The 18,530-nt window shown below is 34.3% G+C and overlaps 2 protein-coding genes across 2 annotated transcripts; one reads left to right on the top strand and one right to left on the bottom strand.

Annotated features, from left to right (window-relative positions):
• The first annotated feature begins 1,072 nt into the window (after positions 1-1,072).
• On the top strand, positions 1,073-5,857 carry LOC114173113 (Tetratricopeptide repeat (TPR)-like superfamily protein). The gene is made up of 14 exons (XM_028057337.2): positions 1,073-1,342; positions 1,480-1,632; positions 1,733-1,831; positions 2,519-2,620; positions 3,239-3,382; positions 3,749-3,843; positions 3,919-4,048; positions 4,135-4,239; positions 4,630-4,736; positions 4,812-4,863; positions 5,072-5,161; positions 5,251-5,335; positions 5,414-5,478; positions 5,567-5,857. Exons 1-14 carry the CDS (start codon positions 1,250-1,252, stop codon positions 5,651-5,653), a joined length of 1,407 nt encoding a protein of 468 aa, XP_027913138.1. The 5' UTR covers positions 1,073-1,249; the 3' UTR covers positions 5,654-5,857.
• Positions 5,858-6,280: 423 nt separating this feature from the next.
• Positions 6,281-8,714, bottom strand: LOC114173112 (Protein kinase superfamily protein). Its single transcript, XM_028057336.2, has one exon. It carries the CDS (start codon positions 8,467-8,469, stop codon positions 6,649-6,651), a length of 1,821 nt encoding a protein of 606 aa, XP_027913137.1. The 5' UTR covers positions 8,470-8,714; the 3' UTR covers positions 6,281-6,648.
• Between the last annotated feature and the right edge of the window lie 9,816 nt (positions 8,715-18,530).

Raw genomic sequence — 18,530 nt, 5'->3', positions numbered from 1 at the left:
ATCTTACACTTGATCGTGTATAGTAAAATTGTTAGAAATAAAAAAATGTAAAATCATTAGAATAGTCCAACAAAATTATAAAATTGTATAAATTTTTTTTTTTTTCTAAATTGTGTAAACTTTCTAATGAACAAATTAATTTAAAACAAAATTTAATTCTAATTTTAAGTTAATATAATTAAAATTTCACCATATTGTATGTATTGTCAGTCACAATGCTATTTAATTAAAAACTAATGTAATTAAAGTTCATATTTATTTTTTCAGTTACAACATTTATTTACTTTCTTGATAAATGGGGTTTAAATTAACTCAATTAAAAAGTAAAAGTGTTTTGTGTTATACTTTTCACCTTTTCGATTGAATGAGTTTTAATTAAAATAAAACTCAATTAATATATATATATATATATATATATATATATATATATATATATATATTCATAACATATTTTCATATACAATAAAATCTACAATGTATTATGTATATTATACTTTTCTGGTTGGTTCTTTACGATTTTAACCATAATTTCGATTTAATTATTTTGGAAAAACACTATCAAAGAATATCAATAATCATGAAAATGAGTTAATATTTTGTAAGAAAAGTTAAATGTATTATCAATATGAAATATGGTAATAGTTACGAATGTTGGAATTATCAATTGGTGAGTATAATAAAAATAAAAAAATTAAGTAATATATAAGGAATAAAATCTATAAATTTATTGTCCTAAAATTTTTATTTATAAGTAGTTTTACTTTATTATTTATGAATTAGATTTTTATCAAGTTAAAATTATCTTTCGGTGAATTTTTTCCTCAAAAGATTCAAGAGTGATCTTAAAGTTGAATATTGTTTCAATAAGAATCTCTCAGACAAATCTATGTATTATTCTTCCTCAAAAGATCTATCATATATTTATTAAAAAAAATTGTTCATTTTTAATATAGCTTCTCTCCATTTAATTTAAAGGGTTCAAATATCAATTCCCAACTTAAACTTTAACTTGGTAAAAAAAAAAAACTTGAAATGATATATAAGTCAACCTTGTAATTACACATTAGTTAATACTACCTTGTTCTTGTTACTTGTCAGATAAGATCGCACTCTAGTTGAGTTTCTCAGGTTGCTCTTCTTTATCTCTTACCTAATTAAACTCGAAACCTTAACCAATGTTTTTCACTTGAGAAATTAGAAAGTGAAAGACAGAGAGAGAGAGATAGAGAGAGGAAAGGAGTGAACAACAATGGAAGAAAGTGTGAAATTGGACATGTGGGGATACCAGGTCGCAACTTCTTCGCAGGCCTGCGTTTCAGCCATCAACTCCTACTATCATCAGGTCACACATTTCACAACACCCCCTTTCTCTCTTTCGCTGTATTATGAATTCTTTTTTCGGTTTTGATTTTGACTTTTGTCTTTGTCGAAACTCTTTGATATCAAAACTCAAATGGGGTGCGTCTCCTTTGAATGAAGGTTCTCATCTATGGAAGAAAAAGGTCTGTGATTCTGGAAGCAGTGGCACATGACAATCACTGTGTCTTGGCCAACATCTTGGCTGCACATTTCCTTTACTCGCCTGATTCTTCTCGTGCTCTCACTTGTCTGCACGCCGCTCAGTCCCACCTTGTACCTTTCCATTTGCATCTTCTTCTTTTTTTCGTCTATTTGACTCTTTCCACCAAAAAGAAAACCCCTTTGATGCGTTTTTGTAATTCTGCTGGTACAGGATCAGGCCACCTTGTACGAGAAACTTGTTTTCGATACCATAAGTTATTTGCTATCCGAGGATAGAGACGACGATGTAGCTCTTGAATTGCATTCCAAGGTGAGTGACTCAGTCGGTCCATTTGACTCATATGCAACTCTCATCTGTTTGGGGACCAATTTGATGTAAAATGACAAAATTGGAAAACCTAGTTGATGCCAAAGTTGTCATTGAACTGTAGTGTAGTTATATATTTTGGATGTTTAAACTGATGTCTCTTTTGAGGAGGACCAAAATAAGCACAAGTATTTACTCAATATTCAAGAATACGGAGATTTTCATACTTTGTACAAAGTTCGGTCTTTGTTAAGTTGAGATTGATATCTAAATTGCTGAAGTTGTGTAGAAAGTTATATTGATAAGCATTACTATAGTGGCGACAGCTGATGAATATTTTGGTATCAACTGCATGACTTGTACACTAGAGAACAGGAAAGAATCCTGAACAAAAAAGTATATCCCATAAGGCATTAAGTTAAGGGAATAGAAAGTAAATCTTGGCTTTAAAAATTGATGTTTTCACAGGACACTTTGATATTTTGTTATTCAGATGTGTTGAAACTGAATTTTGAACCAGGTTAGATGACCTTTTGCTAATTGTTTCTTAGAAAGTTCTATCTGAAGGGGGGAGTTCACTTCAGACTTCAGAAATGTTTGCCAATTGTATCTGCCTTCACAATTCTTTGGGATTCATCTGATTTGCTATTCAAACTCTTTTGATTAATGTTGCTTGTTTTTGTTTTGAAGCTTCTACAAGAGTTCCCAAGAGATCTGGTTTCTCTAAAGAGAGCACAAGTCTTATGCTTCTACATGGGTCTACCTGGTCTTTCTTTGTCTCTTGCTCAACAGGTTCCATCCAATTACAGAACATTTCTGTTTTCATTTCTTTCTTTGTTTTCTTTAAAGAAGTTGCAAAAATGTTAATATAATAGATATGGATTCTTCTTTAACTTCTATACCGGAGGAGTAAAAGGGTTGTACTTGTACATCTGAAGCTCACTAAATCAGATTATAGAACAGTTTAGTGTTACTCAGAACTGACTTTCATTATTTTTGCCTTTGTTTTGGGTTGCCTGGAGATGCTAAGATGAGATTTAGAAGCCTTTCACAGCCTAAATTTGGTTTCTTGTTAGCCATGGGAATATATAATCAACCTAGTTCTTAACCCAAAATTCTCTATTGATTTGACATCTTTTAAGGGATAATTAGTCTTGTTAGCTTTTAATTGTTATTATAACGTAATTTTATGATGCAAATATCCAAATAGGACCAAACACCAGAATATGGAACATAATATAGTTTGCTTAATTAGAGTCCATCTTTATCCTACCCTATTGTGTAATATTTGCCATCCAAACAAAATGTAACTTTATATTAGTTATCAGTTGAAGGAGAATTTGAGTAGTTTGCTGCTTCTTTTCATTATTATTGATGAAAAGTGATATCATATCCTTTTAAGTTTTACAGGTTCTTCCTGAAAATGAAGGACAAAACTACATATATGGCATGCTTGCATTCCCTTTACTCGAGCTTGGGCGGATGGAGGAGGCTGAGAAAGCTGCCAGTAGGGGATTTGAGATCAATAAGGAAGACATCTGGTCACAGCATGCTGTAGGTCAATGTAATTATTAAATATGGGAATATTTTCTCTACCTTGAGTAGATGTACTTATTACTATCTTTCAAGTTTTTTACTTAACAATAAAGATTTAGAATAAACCTTAACTTATTCTCTTTACTTTCATGACAAAACAAGCTTAAGCTTTCTCTGCTGCTATGTAAGCAAAAAGGATGTCTAGAGAAAAATCAAGCAATTAACCATTGATTAGGGAATTATCTTAAGCTTTAGTTTAGGCATAATGAAGTCACAGTTTGTGAACATATGATACTGTTAATTCAGAAATAAGTTGTAACAAGAAATTTCCATAAGTTATATTTTTGTCCTAAATTAGTGTAATAAATGAATTTTGTTCTGCAGTTATGCCATGTGTTTCAGTACAAGTGTTGTTTTAGAGAAGCTGTTAAGTTCATGGAAGAATGTTCATCATCATGGTGTTCTGCTTCATCTTTCATGTAAGAATTTTATTCGTTTAACCATGGTTCTGTCTAACTTTCTAGTAATCAGCTAAAGAAAGTTCATTCTTTCAGGTTGACACACAACTGGTGGCATGCAGCCGTTTGTTACTTAGAGGGTAATGCTCCTACACAAAGAGTGTTAGAGATATATGACAATTATATATGGAAGGAGCTAGACAAAGATGATTCTATGAAGGCAGAGGTATGCGATTTCATAAGCTTTGTCTTTACCAGTAGTGTTTCTTGCTTTCTTCCTTTTCTCATAAGTTCTAATATCTTGGAATACAGGTTTACTTAAATGCTGCTGGTTTGCTTTTGCGGTTGTATGTTCGAGGTGAATTGGATATCTATGGTGATCGTCTCAAGTTGCTTGCTGAATGTCTAACTAATGAAGTAAGTTAAGATACACTCTACATGTTATATGGAATCAAGGAAAAGGTAATATTGTATGACACAGTATGAAAATGGATATATTGATCTGAGTTTTGTATTCTAGTTCACCTTTTCTTAGGTTAGTTAACTGTATTCTCTTTCTATGTATTAAAACTTACACTAGATTTTACATTATTCTGGTGACACTTCCGGTTTACAATTTAAATGAAAAATACATTACATATAAAACATGAGATTGAATGAACTTTCTGTGTTTTTTAGTGGTGATTTTTGAGACAGATTTTGAGTACTTGCTCAATTATCTTGTTGGGAAACTTTCTTATTTGTGCAGTTCAAGGATATTCACTGTGTGTTTCTTGCGCATTTCATGGATGTATATTAAATGTTCAGGCAAACTGGCATGTAGAGTGGCACTTTGATGTCTTGATACTTTGGACTTTGGCAAAGGCTGGAGAAATTTCTAAAGCAGAAGATCTTCTAAAGGGCTTAAAAACCAGGTGGAATTGTTATATTTTGCGTAAGTAATTGAGATACAATGTTGCATGAATTGTGATATATTGATGTTATCTCAGGTTTTTGAGGATGACTAAAAAGAAGCAACAAAGAATGAAGAGAGGAATGATGGTATGTATGCTTCAGTAGCTGCTTCGATGAACATATAAAAATTCTTTAGATAGCTGTCTAGTTCATAGCTTAAATTCTTTGTTCTACGAGGCAACGCAATAACACCATGCTTTGTACTGCTGTTGTTGCTTTTAAGAGTGTTCTCATTAACTAAATCTTTTCTATCTTAATTGAAATCTTAACCTCCATTTCTCTTGCATAAACTCAGCTTGCAGAAGCACTTTATGCGTACGGAATGGGAGATGAGAAACATGGACTCGATTTACTTGATCCAGATTTCGATGCCACTGATTATAAGGTTGGACCCATAAGCCACTTTTATGTACTGTGGCCTCACCTTTTGTTGATTTTTCAACTTAACAAAATATCAACTACATTGTTGTGAAGGTCATTGGGGCATCTGATGAACAAGTGGACGTATTCAATGAAGTTTGGTACAACATGTTGCTGAATACTGGAAAAGCGTCGAAGGGTAAAATCTCGAACTTTTTCTCTGATGTTCAAACCCACGAATCTTCTTCTCTAACAATTATGATGAAATTCATCACAGCAATCGAAGTGTTGGAGAAGCAAATCAAGAAAAGAGATGGGGTCCCCTACTTGTGGCGTCTACTAGTACGTGCTGCTTTGTCTTTAACCATTGTAGTTATGGTTTTAGAGCATTTTAACGTTTATGCGTTTGAATTACGATTTCTTTTTTCAGGAGAAGGGATACAAATTAGCTAACAAATCAGAAGAAAAATTTGCGAACGAGAAAGCCACGTCTTTGGAGAATCGTTACTTTAACTGAGGGAATAATCATAGAACCGACTCGTGACCGGTTCTTTTGTATGTGTATATTCACCATGTCAAAATCCAATACTTCATTGGGTAAAATAGCATAAAAGATTAAGTGAAACATAATCCATAAATTCGTGTGTGTCTGGACGTAAATTAAGAAACTCATACTGTACTTTTATTCTCAACACAAATTATCTTCTAAATTTTGATAGGATTCGTAAGTGTCTGCGAATGATTCGAAAACACACGATCGGAAGTTCCTAACTTTTTTACCAGAACATGACCTAAAAGATTTGTGACATTATGTGTTGGATGAGACTTCCGAGGTGGCGAACAAGCAACAACTTCGCATTGATTAAGTTGTAGGAAAAACAAAAGGTGGGCCATGGCCGGTGCTATGAAACCTCTAATTTCGAATCACTAATCACGGAAAGAAAGATAGTGCTGAGTAGTGATTTGTAAGTTGACATCGTCGTCACAAAAGGGTTGTTAGAAGACTTTTTAACCGAACATCACCAATGTAGAAATTCCACGTCAAACCCATTGTTCCTCACCTTCACTTTACTCCACCATATAAAGAGAAGAGGAAGTTATTTGCTATAATCGAAAGCGTTGAAAAATTTAGTTTGCCAAAAAGTTATAGAAGATATGGTATATTTACGGTGTGAGGTAGTACAAAATAAGAGAGTGGTAGACGTTACATAGACACTGTTGACTATTTAGCTGAATTTGGGTAAGTTCCCACGGCCGTACCGGTACGGGATCACTGACATTTTCCACCGCTTGACGTTACGTAACCACACGCAGAATAGAATAAAAATAAAAACCCTCGTGCGTTCAATTCCAACTATTAACCTCATCATAATAACATATTAACTTTCACAAAAAAACAACTCATCATGGTTTCGGTGGGGTCAAGTCAACGTTGTCGTCCGACACAAGTGCAACTTCGCAGTCAAACTCCACATCACCACAAGGCCCCATAATAAAGAACCATTCTTTACTTCACTCCTTCGCCGCCACCGTCCGACTCCGCACCCGCCGCAGCTCCTCCACCACCTCCCTTGAATCCGGCCGGTCGTCCTTATCCGCCGCCACGCAGCGGAATGCAAGTTCCGCGACGGCGGAGACGCCGTCGCTGTCGCCGCGTTTAAAAACCGGATCCAGAACCTGGTGAAGTTGCCCCATCTGGATCCTGGAAACAACCAAATCCGCAAGCGCCATTTCGCGCTTGTCTCTGCTCTGGTCCACCGCTTTCATTCCCGATATAAGCTCTAACAACACAACTCCGAAACTGTACACGTCGCTTTTCTCGGTCAACCGGAACGAGCGGTGGTAATCTGGATCAAGATAGCCCGGTGTTCCTTGCGGCCCGGTCCAAACAAACCCGTTCGAAGACGACGTCGTGTCCTGCACCACCAAAAGCCGCGACAACCCGAAATCTCCCACCTTGATCCTCATATCCCTCTCCACGAAAATATTCGACGACGTGATGTCTCTGTGGACGACCGGTGGAACCACCGAGAAATGAAGATACTCCATCGCTAACGCCGTTTGTAGCGCGATGTCGAGCCTCACCTGCCACGTCAGAGATCCTTTGCGGTGGTGCAAATGCTCCGCCAGGGTTCCGTTGGGGATGTAATCGTAGACCAGGAGAAGCCCCCTCGGGTCGCTGCAGTAACCGTGGAGCTTCACCAGGTTCGCGTGGTGGATCGAGGAGAGGATGAGGATCTCGTTACAGAAGGACTTGGTAGAGAACGCAGCGGAGGAGTGGTGGCGGTGGAGGTACTTCACCGCCGCGAGGCGGCCGTCGCGGAGCTGCGCGAGGTAGACGGACCCAAACCCGCCGTCGCCGATTTTCCGCTTGGGGTCGAAGTTGTGGGTAGCAGCAGCGAGGTCGTCGTAGGAGAAGACCGGGGGCAGTAGACTGGCAGAGCGGTGGAGGCGGAGGAAGAGCGTGGTGGGGTCTTGCTGCGTGGCGGCGGAGGAGGCCTTTGATCTGGCAGAGCGGAGGATGGCGGTGGCTACTGAGATGAGGAGAAGCAGGGAGGTGATGGCGATGACGGTGCTGAAAAGGGCCATTTTGTTCGGTTTGAATTTGCGAATCCATGGTGGGGCGAGGGTGGATTGGGAGCGGTAGCCGAAGCAGAGGAACGGTTTGTTCTGGGAGGAGGAGTTGAAGCCGCAGGTGCTGTTGTTGGCGCGGCAGATGGTGCAATTAGTGAAGTAGGGGTCACGGCTCTGGTCCCAGTCGAGTTGGATTCCGTTCTTGAGGAACTGTTGGAGGAAGCCGAGGATGTCGGTGAGGCAGGGGGAGTCTGAGTACTGAGGGGAGTGGTGGGTGGATCTGCAGTCAGGGAGAAGGTGGGAGGGAGATTTGATGAGGTGGCACTGGGAGGGGCAGTGGGAGCAGTTGGGGAGGGAAGGCGGCGAGCAGGGGCGGAGGAAGGAGAGGCGGGAGCACGTGGCGGCTGAGACACGAAAGGGGGTGGCGGAGAGGTTGATGGGGCGGGTAGGAATGAAGGAGAAGGAGGGACAGTTGGGGTGGGGCGTTGGGTTAGGGCGAGGGGAGAGGGTTATGGAGGAGGTGTTGGAGTTGTAGGAGAGTATGGAGAAGGAGAGGTTGTTGATGGAGATGAAAGAATGGGGGCTGGAACAGGTTATGTGGAAGGAGGGGTGGCCACAGCCTGGTGTGGAGGAGAAAGGGAAAGGAGGGTGAGAGGAGAACGGAGGACACGGGTTTGTGTTATTGGAAGAGCATGTTTGAGTGTTGCAGGGTCTGAAGAGGGAGAGGAAGAGGAAAATGATGACGATGGAGGAAGACATGGACGAGAAGAAGATAGAATCATGGATGGAAGGGATCTGTTTTAACCGATGTGGGATCTGGATTTGGAAGGAGTGGGGTTACAGTGAGTGTTGTGTTACCATTACAACTACTCCTAGGTTCTATTCTATTCTATGTTGTTGGACTTGGAGAGAGAGAGAGGGTTGAAACAAAAGAGGGTCACGTGCAGCAGTGGGACAAAAGACAAATACTCTCTTCTCAAAATAGAGTATAAGTAATTACCTTTTAAGTAATTATGTTTTTATTCGAAGGTTCAGTTGTTTATGTCTGAAATTATTTTCATAAAGGAAACATAAAGTAAGAGATTTGCAAAAGTGGTCTGAAGTTTCCATTAATTGTGTTTTGGGACCATTAGATTCAAACAAAAATAATTGTGGAAAGAGGGAAGTGTTGCGCGCCACTCCCGCTTGGTGGGGCCTTCCTGCTGACCGCCGGAATTCATGTCTTCTTTTCTGACTCTCCTTTTCACTGTTCTAAGCAACTTCTTTTTTTAACTTATAAAAAGAAAAACAACTTACCTATTTCCAATGGTTACTTCCACAAGTATTTTAAAATGTAGCATCACTTAATGCACCACACCGAACGAACACGTATTTATTATGTTTGGAGTAACAATAATAGTTATGAATATGCCATTTTCACTGAAAAATATTTTTAAAAGTTATGATACTTTAGAAAGATATTAATCTACTATATAATAAATACAGTAAGTAGCGAAGGAGCCGTTGGAGAAATATAAAATTGCAAAAAATATACATTAATAATAATCTTGTAAGGTACCCTTTTATAAGTCACACATCTGGTTTTTAAATTAAAAAAATAATTAAATGTAAATCATCGTCTTATTCGAGATGACATATGAAAAGTGAGCAAATAAAGATAAAAATAACAAAAATAAATTTATATTAATTAAAAATATAAAAAAAAAGTAGAAGTGAATAGAAAAGAGAAAAATTAGAGGAATTTTCATAAATAATTTTATCAATTTCATAAAAAAATGTGTTAATTTGATTATTTATAAATTGATTAAATTGTCTTCCTATTAAAAAAATTGTGTGGTTAGGTGTTATAAAAAATTTAAATATATATTCTGTGTTAAAAAGTTTATCACATTACAAGTCAAGCTGGAACATATTTTAAATTTAAATGAAAATAGAATTATGTTATAAAATATGAGTAAATTAAAATAAGTTGTTCGTAAAGTGTAACGTTCCGTTTAATCAACAAACATAATTAACGGAAACGTCGTACAAGATAACATAATAATGCAGTCCTGAAGTTTTAAACTTAACTTCTTACCACTCAAGGCACACCACGGTGCCACAGGAAAACAAGTTATAAAGTTTAAGAGGACCATAAAGAAATCAAAAGTCAAACTGATACATGGGTCATAGCCCTAAAGAAAAGCCCAACAAGACACATCAAGTCCAGCCCAAGTGAACTAGGCAACGGAATCCTCTCTCCCCTGTTGACCACGAGTACCTCTCGCATTTACTCCCATCAATAAATTGATGATCATCGCAGAAGTTGAAGGATAACATACAAGACATTCAAATAAGAAAGGGTAAGCTAGAGCCAAAAGATGTTTTACCATACAATCAGATATACTTTCACAGTCAATATTGCATACATCACCCAAGCATGTTATGACCTTCCAAAACAATACACTCAGACTCGACTCGACTCATCCGGATACATATAACCTGGTTGGATTCAGTGGATGCTTGTACTTGTGGTGGATACCTCTACTCACCCCCGAGCTATGTGTTACAAGTGTTACAATGAACCAATTCCCTCACACACAAGGTTAGCCCTTAATGAGTTTCAGGCCTCCTGCTACTCCCACCACAGGAGTCAGTCCACTCTAAGTGAGACTAACTGACTCCCTAAAGCGTCAGAATGCAATCCTTACCTTGAATCCTTATCAAGTTATACAGATGGGGCACCACCATGGACACCCACTAACAGGGGCCATGGAATTACGTCCTGACCACTGAAGCGCGAACCTGAAAGTCTCACCTAGAGATTCCAAGGAATTACGCACTGACACGGACCAATCATTCTCAATCAATCAAGAAGGGTTTAACATGCACACACACACACACGCACACACACACACACACACACACACACACACACACACACACATATATATATATATATATATATATATATATATATATATACATGCCAGTTCCTCATAATCCACCTTTTTCATATTCCCAGTAAAATCCATACTGACCCGTTATTCTCAAACCATAAATATGGAACTCCATCTCATATCAATACCATGCCACATTGATACCAATCACCTCAATTAGATCACAGCCAAGATCATATCCAACCCATCATTTTCAATCCAAAGATCACACAATTATTGCATACTTAACCCATTCATGCTTTAAACAGAGTAATGAAATCATGCAGTAGACCACCAGTCAATATATAAAACACAACAAACATCACACCAAAACATGCATTCGCCTCGCCTAGGCTAGGAACCCTCGCTTAGGCGAAAGGGTTCTTTCGCTCAAGCGGCAGGCCCTCGCTTGGGCGAGAACACCAACAGTGAGGGTTGCTGGAACGTGAATTCTCGCTTAGGCGAGCCCCTCCTCGCCTGAGCGAGGCCACCCCTCGCCCAAAAACAAAGTCCCTCGCCTGGGCTAAAAACCGCAGCGACGAGCCAAAGCCCTCACGCGTTCTCGCTTAAGCGAGCCCCTCTCGCCTGAGTGAGATGCCTCGTTCAAACGAGAGCTCGAGTGTGGTTCTGGTCTGCCTCTGCAAGTCTCGCCTGGGCGATACAGGCTCGCTTGGGCGAGAACACACGCTTCTGTCACTGTTTTCCCTACATTAGTCACACCCACGATTCCATACAACACACCAAGGCATTTTATGCTCTCGTAGTAACATACCAACCATAAAATCGCAACACAACAATAGGACTGACAACAAAACGAACTACAAGAGTAGGGTCTAGCTTCTCTTACCTGGAAATAAGCTAGCACAAGACTCCTAAACACACAACTAGCGAGCACAACAGCTCCGAGATCAGCTCAGTGAACTGTAGATACGCAGAACAGAGGGGGAAACTAATTTATTAGCAAGGGACTTTGGTCGAGACCAAAACACTAGGAATAGAATAAAAGAAAACAATCAGGAGGTTAACTTACTTGAGTCAATGGAGTCCTTATGGCTCAACGTAAGAGGGGGATTTGAAACCCTAGCAGAGGTTCGCGACTGCTCTAAGAAGGAATGGAGGAACTGTTTCTGTAAAGTGAGAGGGGATGGAAGCATTAGGGCAGACTTAGGGTTTGTTGTCCCCTTTGGACCATCCCTTAGGCCCAATAGTTTGGGGCAACCTTTAAGAAATAAAAGGGGCAGAAATAAAAGTGGGCTTGACATTCTCCCCAACAAAAGAATTTTCGACCTCGAAAATGAAACTTACCAGGCAAACAGATGTGGGTGTGATTTCCTCATATCCTCCTCCAACTCCCAAGTAGAGTCACCAGTCCTCCGATCCCAGATGACTTTGACTAGATTGACGGATTTTCCTCTACGTTCCTCAACTCGACTCTCCTCCAAGGTGATGGGTGGTACTTCCACAGTAAGGTCCTCTCTGATCTGTATGTCCTCAGCTTCCAACACATGAGCCAGATCAAACATGTACTTCCTCAGCTGAGACACATAAATCACCAAATGAAGGTTTGCCAACTGAGGGGGTAAAGCTATCTCATAAGCCACCTGCCCAATCCTCCTCGTGATCTGATAGGGGCCAAGGAACTTAGGAGAGAGCTTACCTAAGCGGAGGGCCCTTCCCACGCAGTGATTCGGGTCACCCTCAAGAACATATGATCGCCAACTGCGAACTCCAAGGGTCTCCTTCTGCGGTCTGCATAAGCCTTCTGCCTACTCTGAGAGGCCTGCATCCTATCCCTCACCATTCTCACCTTCTCAGTAGTCTATTCCAACAACTCTGGTCCAACAAGCACTGCTTCCCCATCCTGATACCAACATAGGGGACTCTAAGGTATTTTTCATTTTATCATACCTTTAATTATACATTTGTTTTCATTTGTGCAATTTCTTTCAATAGTTTATAAGACACACATTTGTTAATTTTTTAATATTTTTATTTGTTGTTTATTTTCATCCTGTAGAATACTATTTCGATATATTTTATCTAATTATTTTTTATTTTCTAACTCACTATCAATTATACTGTAATTCTTTCACTATAATTATATAAATAACTTTTATTTACTACAATATAAAAAATTAATGTAATTGTCATGGATATTTTTTTTCACCATCCAACATATATTGGAGTTCAAAAGACATAAGATCTATGTTAAAATTTTATTATGTTTATTATTTATTTTTTACGTCATCTTGATCAAGTGATGCATTATAACTTTTATTAGTGTATAAAAAAGAGTTTCATTAAAATTTAAAAAATTGAAGTAAACAAACATTTAAAATATATTTTAATTTGAATATTTTTTCCTTTTATATTTTTTTAAAAATATTTTTAAATTTTATCAACTAGGTTTCATTAATGTTTGCAAATTTAATAAATATTTTAGTTCTCATGAAATTTTATTTGGTATTCTAATGTAAAATGTAAACAATTATAATTTATTTCAAAATATTTGATATCGAAGAAACAATCATCCTCCTAATATTGAATATTTGATAATATTATGTTTTATTTACCATAATTTTTTATTATTTTATAAAAATTAATTAAAATTAATATTGAAGTAGTAAGAAAATGGGTACGGGTATGAGTACGAGATTATACCCGTTACCCGGTGGAAATGGAGATGAAACAAAAATTTGATACCTCTTGGATTTTGATATGGGAATGAGGATGAATTTTTTCTATGAAGAGAGATATGGATAGTGAACCCCGTCTCCGCTCCGACCCATTGCCATCTCTTCATAGGTATGCATAAAAAAATCTTTGTACGTGCATGGGCTTGCATAAAAAAATAAAAAGAAAAAATCAAGAATAAGTTGGTAATGTCTAGGACTGGGTAAATCATACTGAACTGCATTGCACTATTAAATACTGTACTGAATTGAAGAATAGTTCGTCTGAATTGCACTGAACTGAAAAACAATTCAGACGTTTTTTTTTTCTAAAAAACTGAACTGCACTGAACTGTACTGCACTATTATATGAACTTAACTGATCTGTTATAAACCAAAATGTTTTACAAACTGCATTACTTCTGAACTGAAATGTATTATTTTTTAATTGAATTACACTATTTTGAATTTAACTACACTACTCTTAAAGTTTGTACTATTTTTTAACTATTTTTTGAACTGAATTGTACTGATTTTAAACCAATTGCACTATTTTTGAACTGAATTATACTATTTTTGAATCGAATTATACTAATTTTAAATTGAATTGCATTATTTTTAAACTAAACTGAAGTACACTTAAAAACTCCATTGATATAATCATGATTTAATAACTTTCACGTTTTTTATTTTAATTTTTAAAATTTTGATGGTTTGAGGCATATATAATTTTAATTAGAATTGGGATTAATGCAGAGTTTTTTTTATCATTCTCGGTTTTAATTTTTTTCTTTTAGGAGATACAATAGTTGGAAGAAGAAAAAAAAAATTAAAATGAACGTGGTTTGATTAGGAAAAACAAATATATAATAAGATAATGGGAATATTTTTCTTTATTTATATGTTTAATACTTTAAAAATAAAATATTTAAACTTTAGTTATAAAATAATTATTCTTACTTATTTTCTAAATCCTTGCTCGAAAAAAAAAATAATATATATATATATATATATAAAAGCTATTATAATATATTTAAACATCATTATTTTGTTAACTTAAATAATAAACTTATTTGATTTTATAATAATTATTTTTAAATTATATTATAATATAATTTTTAATTATTTGATAATATAAAAAATTTTAAATTGGTAACATATCAGATCAGATTAAAGTAAACTTTATATCTTCGACGGTATATACATAATTGTCAAATATAATGGATAAATAACATTGAAATAATTTACTTACTCATTTTGCTTCCTAGCCACTATTTTATTAGACTACAAAATAAACTATATTACGGTAATAAGTTGAAAGGAAGAAATAAAAAAGGCAGTTCAGTTAAGTGAACTGCAAAACAACAAGTTTAGTTTCTTTTAACTGAATTACATAATAGTCCATTTTAGTTTTTGTTCAAAATAGTTCAGTTTTTCTAGTATAAAATAATATGTCCAATCCTAGTAATGTCATGTGTATGCTAGAGGATATCAAGGCAAATCATCTCCAAATCAAAGGTTGGAGCTACTCTTCTCAATAGTAAATCATCACCTCCAAATTATATCAAATCCTCCGTATCCAAACAAAGGTGCATACCCTCTCTCCCTCGCTCACATCCGCAAATAAAAACATTACCTTAATGTGTAACCCTCACTTTGTCATTTCTATCGTTTGTATCTTCTTTTTTCAAACATTTAAATATTAACATTTTCCTTTTCAGAAAAAACATATTCTCATTTTTACTTTATATCAAATCATATATTTAAATTATGGTATTTTATATCAAATAAGACACTTAATACTGTACTAAAAGTTGTAGTTAAAAGTGTTAGGTACACTCAATAAGTCTCTCATTACTTAGGAATCGAGGTTAACTACAGTTTAAATACTACTATTTTCCTCTACCTTCTGAGACGTCTTGTAAAGACAAACTCGTGATGGAGCTTCAGCTGCTCCAAAGCAAACAATATATCGAAAATGTGGTTGTTTATCTAATGGCTGCCAGACGGACTTGAATCAAATCAGAACAAAAAGTTTTTTTTTACTTAAAAAAGTAGCAACTCAAATACCATGATAGTATTATCTTTTGTTTCATTTGACCTCTTAAGGGACTATTGATATTACTTATACTAACCTCCCTATCAATAATTGTTTTGTTAGAAATTGAACTCGTAATCTAAACTGGAATAATTGAATTGAATGTTTAATAGTTGACTTTGATACCAATTAATGTCACTACATTAATTTTTTGTTGACAATTGTCACACTGTCACTCTAACATTCTCTGGTTTTTAGATTTTTTTCCCTCTAGCACAATTTCGATGAAAAATTACAAGTATAGCACACTATACATAAATATTACACAGGTAGTACACTTTTTGGTTGACGTTGGAAATTCGGTCCTCAAGGACCTGAATCATATGCCTCTATGCTTATTCTACACTTGACGAATAATTTGAAGACGGGAAGACATTGTCTTGAGGGCACAAATTTCCCAATTTACTATTATAAGAGTTTAAGTATTTATTTGATCGGAATAGATTATAGATGAGACAAGAGATTTATGAAGTTTTAAGATATTAGATAATTCAAATTCGTGTAATATCTAGAAGAGAGTAAATTTTATTGAGGGTTAAGTATGTTTTTAGTCCCTGAAATTTGACTCAAAATTGGAATTCGTCCCTGGTCGAAACTTTGATAAATTTTGGTCCCTAAACTTTAAAAACGAATGAATATAGTCCTTTTAACCCAATTTTGTTAACTTTTTTTTAGGTTTCGAACGCATTTCAGAGTGAATATTAAGCCGAGAATGTGTCAAACGGCATAAACAACTCCAATATTTACTGAGAAATGCGTTTGAAACCTAAAAAAAAGTTAACAAAATTGGGTTAAAAGGACTATATTCATTCATTTTTAAAGTTTAGGGACCAAAATTTATCAAAGTTTCAACCAGGGATGAATTCCAATTTTGGCCCAAAGTTCAAGGACTAAAAACATACTTAACCCTTTTATTGAGGATGTTTTGAATAAAGATAGAATTCAAACATCACAAGTATCGATCAAGAACTCATTTTAATGGAGAACCCGGTTCTTAATAGACTGAGGAGGTTAAAGATATAGTTTGAGTACCGAAAGAAAAAAAAAATCGAAGAAAATGATTTACTATAGGAATACAAGAACAAATTAGTTACATTAAACATGATTATGTCAATATCTTATAGGTATATTATGGTAGTTAGACATTTCAATATTAGATAATATATTACAAACCGTGCACCTATGGTGAGAAAACATGACTTAGTATCTTTTATAAATTGGTGAATAATTAAAGAAAATTATAACACAATTTTATTTTTGATAAAACAATTTTTGAGAACGAAAATTTTTATATGTGGAGAAGAATTATAACATCCAAAAATTTTACGATGTAATTTTTTAAATATAAAATATGTCACAACCACATTATTTATAAATATTTTATTATTTAATATATATATATATATATATATATATATATATAATTATTAGAAATAATACTGGCCATAATAAATAAAAAATAAATAAATTATAAATGGTAAAAATAATAGTAATACTAAAAATAAATAATAACTACTGGTGCAATAATGATAACAAATGTTTATATAGAAAATAGAATAATGTAAATATTTTAACAAAATAATATAAATATTTAAAATATTATATAAGGCATTTATTACAATATGAATATATAAATACAACAATCATAAATATACATAAATATTAAAACTAATTAACTAATAGCAACGTAATAATATAATAGTGTTACTACAAAACTATATGCACGTTTGTTTAAAAAATATATATGTATTATAAATATATAAGTTATAAATAAATCAATATAAATAAATATATTATAATTACATTATCATTAAATAAGATAAGATAAATATAATATTGTAAGAAAAAGATAAGACTTTAAATACCACAAAATAACTAGTATGTATTAATAAAGAGTAAAATAAAGCAAAAGGAAAATTTGCAAAAACTTAAGTTATAATTACTAAAAGAGAATACAGATAATTACCAATCTTATCTTATCTCCACGTATGAATAGATAAGATCCGGTTAATACATTTGTTCTTGGTTATAAAAACCTAACACTATAAAAAGAAGAGGGAAATTAATTATAGCTATTACAGAGAATGAATTTATTTTTATGGATAGAAGAAGAATAAGTAAGTAATAAAAGAGAAGGAGAAAGAGAAGGAGAAAGGAAGAAATAAAAACATATACAACAGGTTTACGATTTCTTTCGTATGGTTGAGGAAGAATGTGTGTATGTCGTTTTATCTTTTTATTATTTAATATCTATTTATAATTACTTTTATTTATATATTTATGTTACTTTTATATTTATATTAAATGAAGTGTCTTTAATTTTATTGTCATTTATATTTATTTTTATTCACGCACACATATTATTCAATTTATATTTATTTCACTGGTCCTCTTATTTTATTTATATTTAAATTTGATCTTATTTATTTTTATTTATCTTCATTTATACACCGATCATATTTATTTACTTTACATTTCTATCCAATTATTTCCACTCAAATAACTTTGTTTTTATTTAAAACTATATAATCCCTTATTTTATATTTTGAATGAAGGTACGTAAGAGTAATGTTAATCTTGTTAGATCTAAAACAAAATATTTTGTATAATTTTTTTTAGGACAATCATCTTAAAAGTAAGGGGAAGAGACATCTATCATTTTATCTCTTTACCTTTATTATAATTTTTTTGATCTGTTCATAATTATTTTATTTTTATGTCTACGTTAAGTGAGGTGTCTCTAACCTCATTCTAATTTATATTTAGTTCTCGATCTCATTTATTTATTTATATTCATCTTCAGTTATACACCGGTCTTATTTATTCAATTTATATTTACTTTCATGTATTTATTTATATTTATCTCCAGTTACGTCGTGTATTGGTCTTTTTTATTTATCATATTTATCCTTTTGTTATGCACAAATCCTATTTATTTATTTATACATTATATGGTTTAATATAAAAATAAAATTTATGACAAAAAAAGATTTGATATTGTGGATGGAGGTATGACCTTGGAGACTTAAATAAGTGGATATTACTCAAGATGAGATGTTTTTGGGTTACTTTATTGACCATGTTGAGACTCATTTATTCTTGGGATACTTTGTTGGCCATGTTGAGACTCAT

The sequence above is a fragment of the Vigna unguiculata genome, chromosome 2 (genome assembly GCF_037176805.1).
Source record: "Vigna unguiculata cultivar grain cowpea cultivar isolate G323 ecotype 2 chromosome 2, ASM3717680v1, whole genome shotgun sequence".
Taxonomy (NCBI): domain Eukaryota; kingdom Viridiplantae; phylum Streptophyta; class Magnoliopsida; order Fabales; family Fabaceae; genus Vigna; species Vigna unguiculata.
This window is presented reverse-complemented; position numbering and strand designations above follow the sequence as displayed.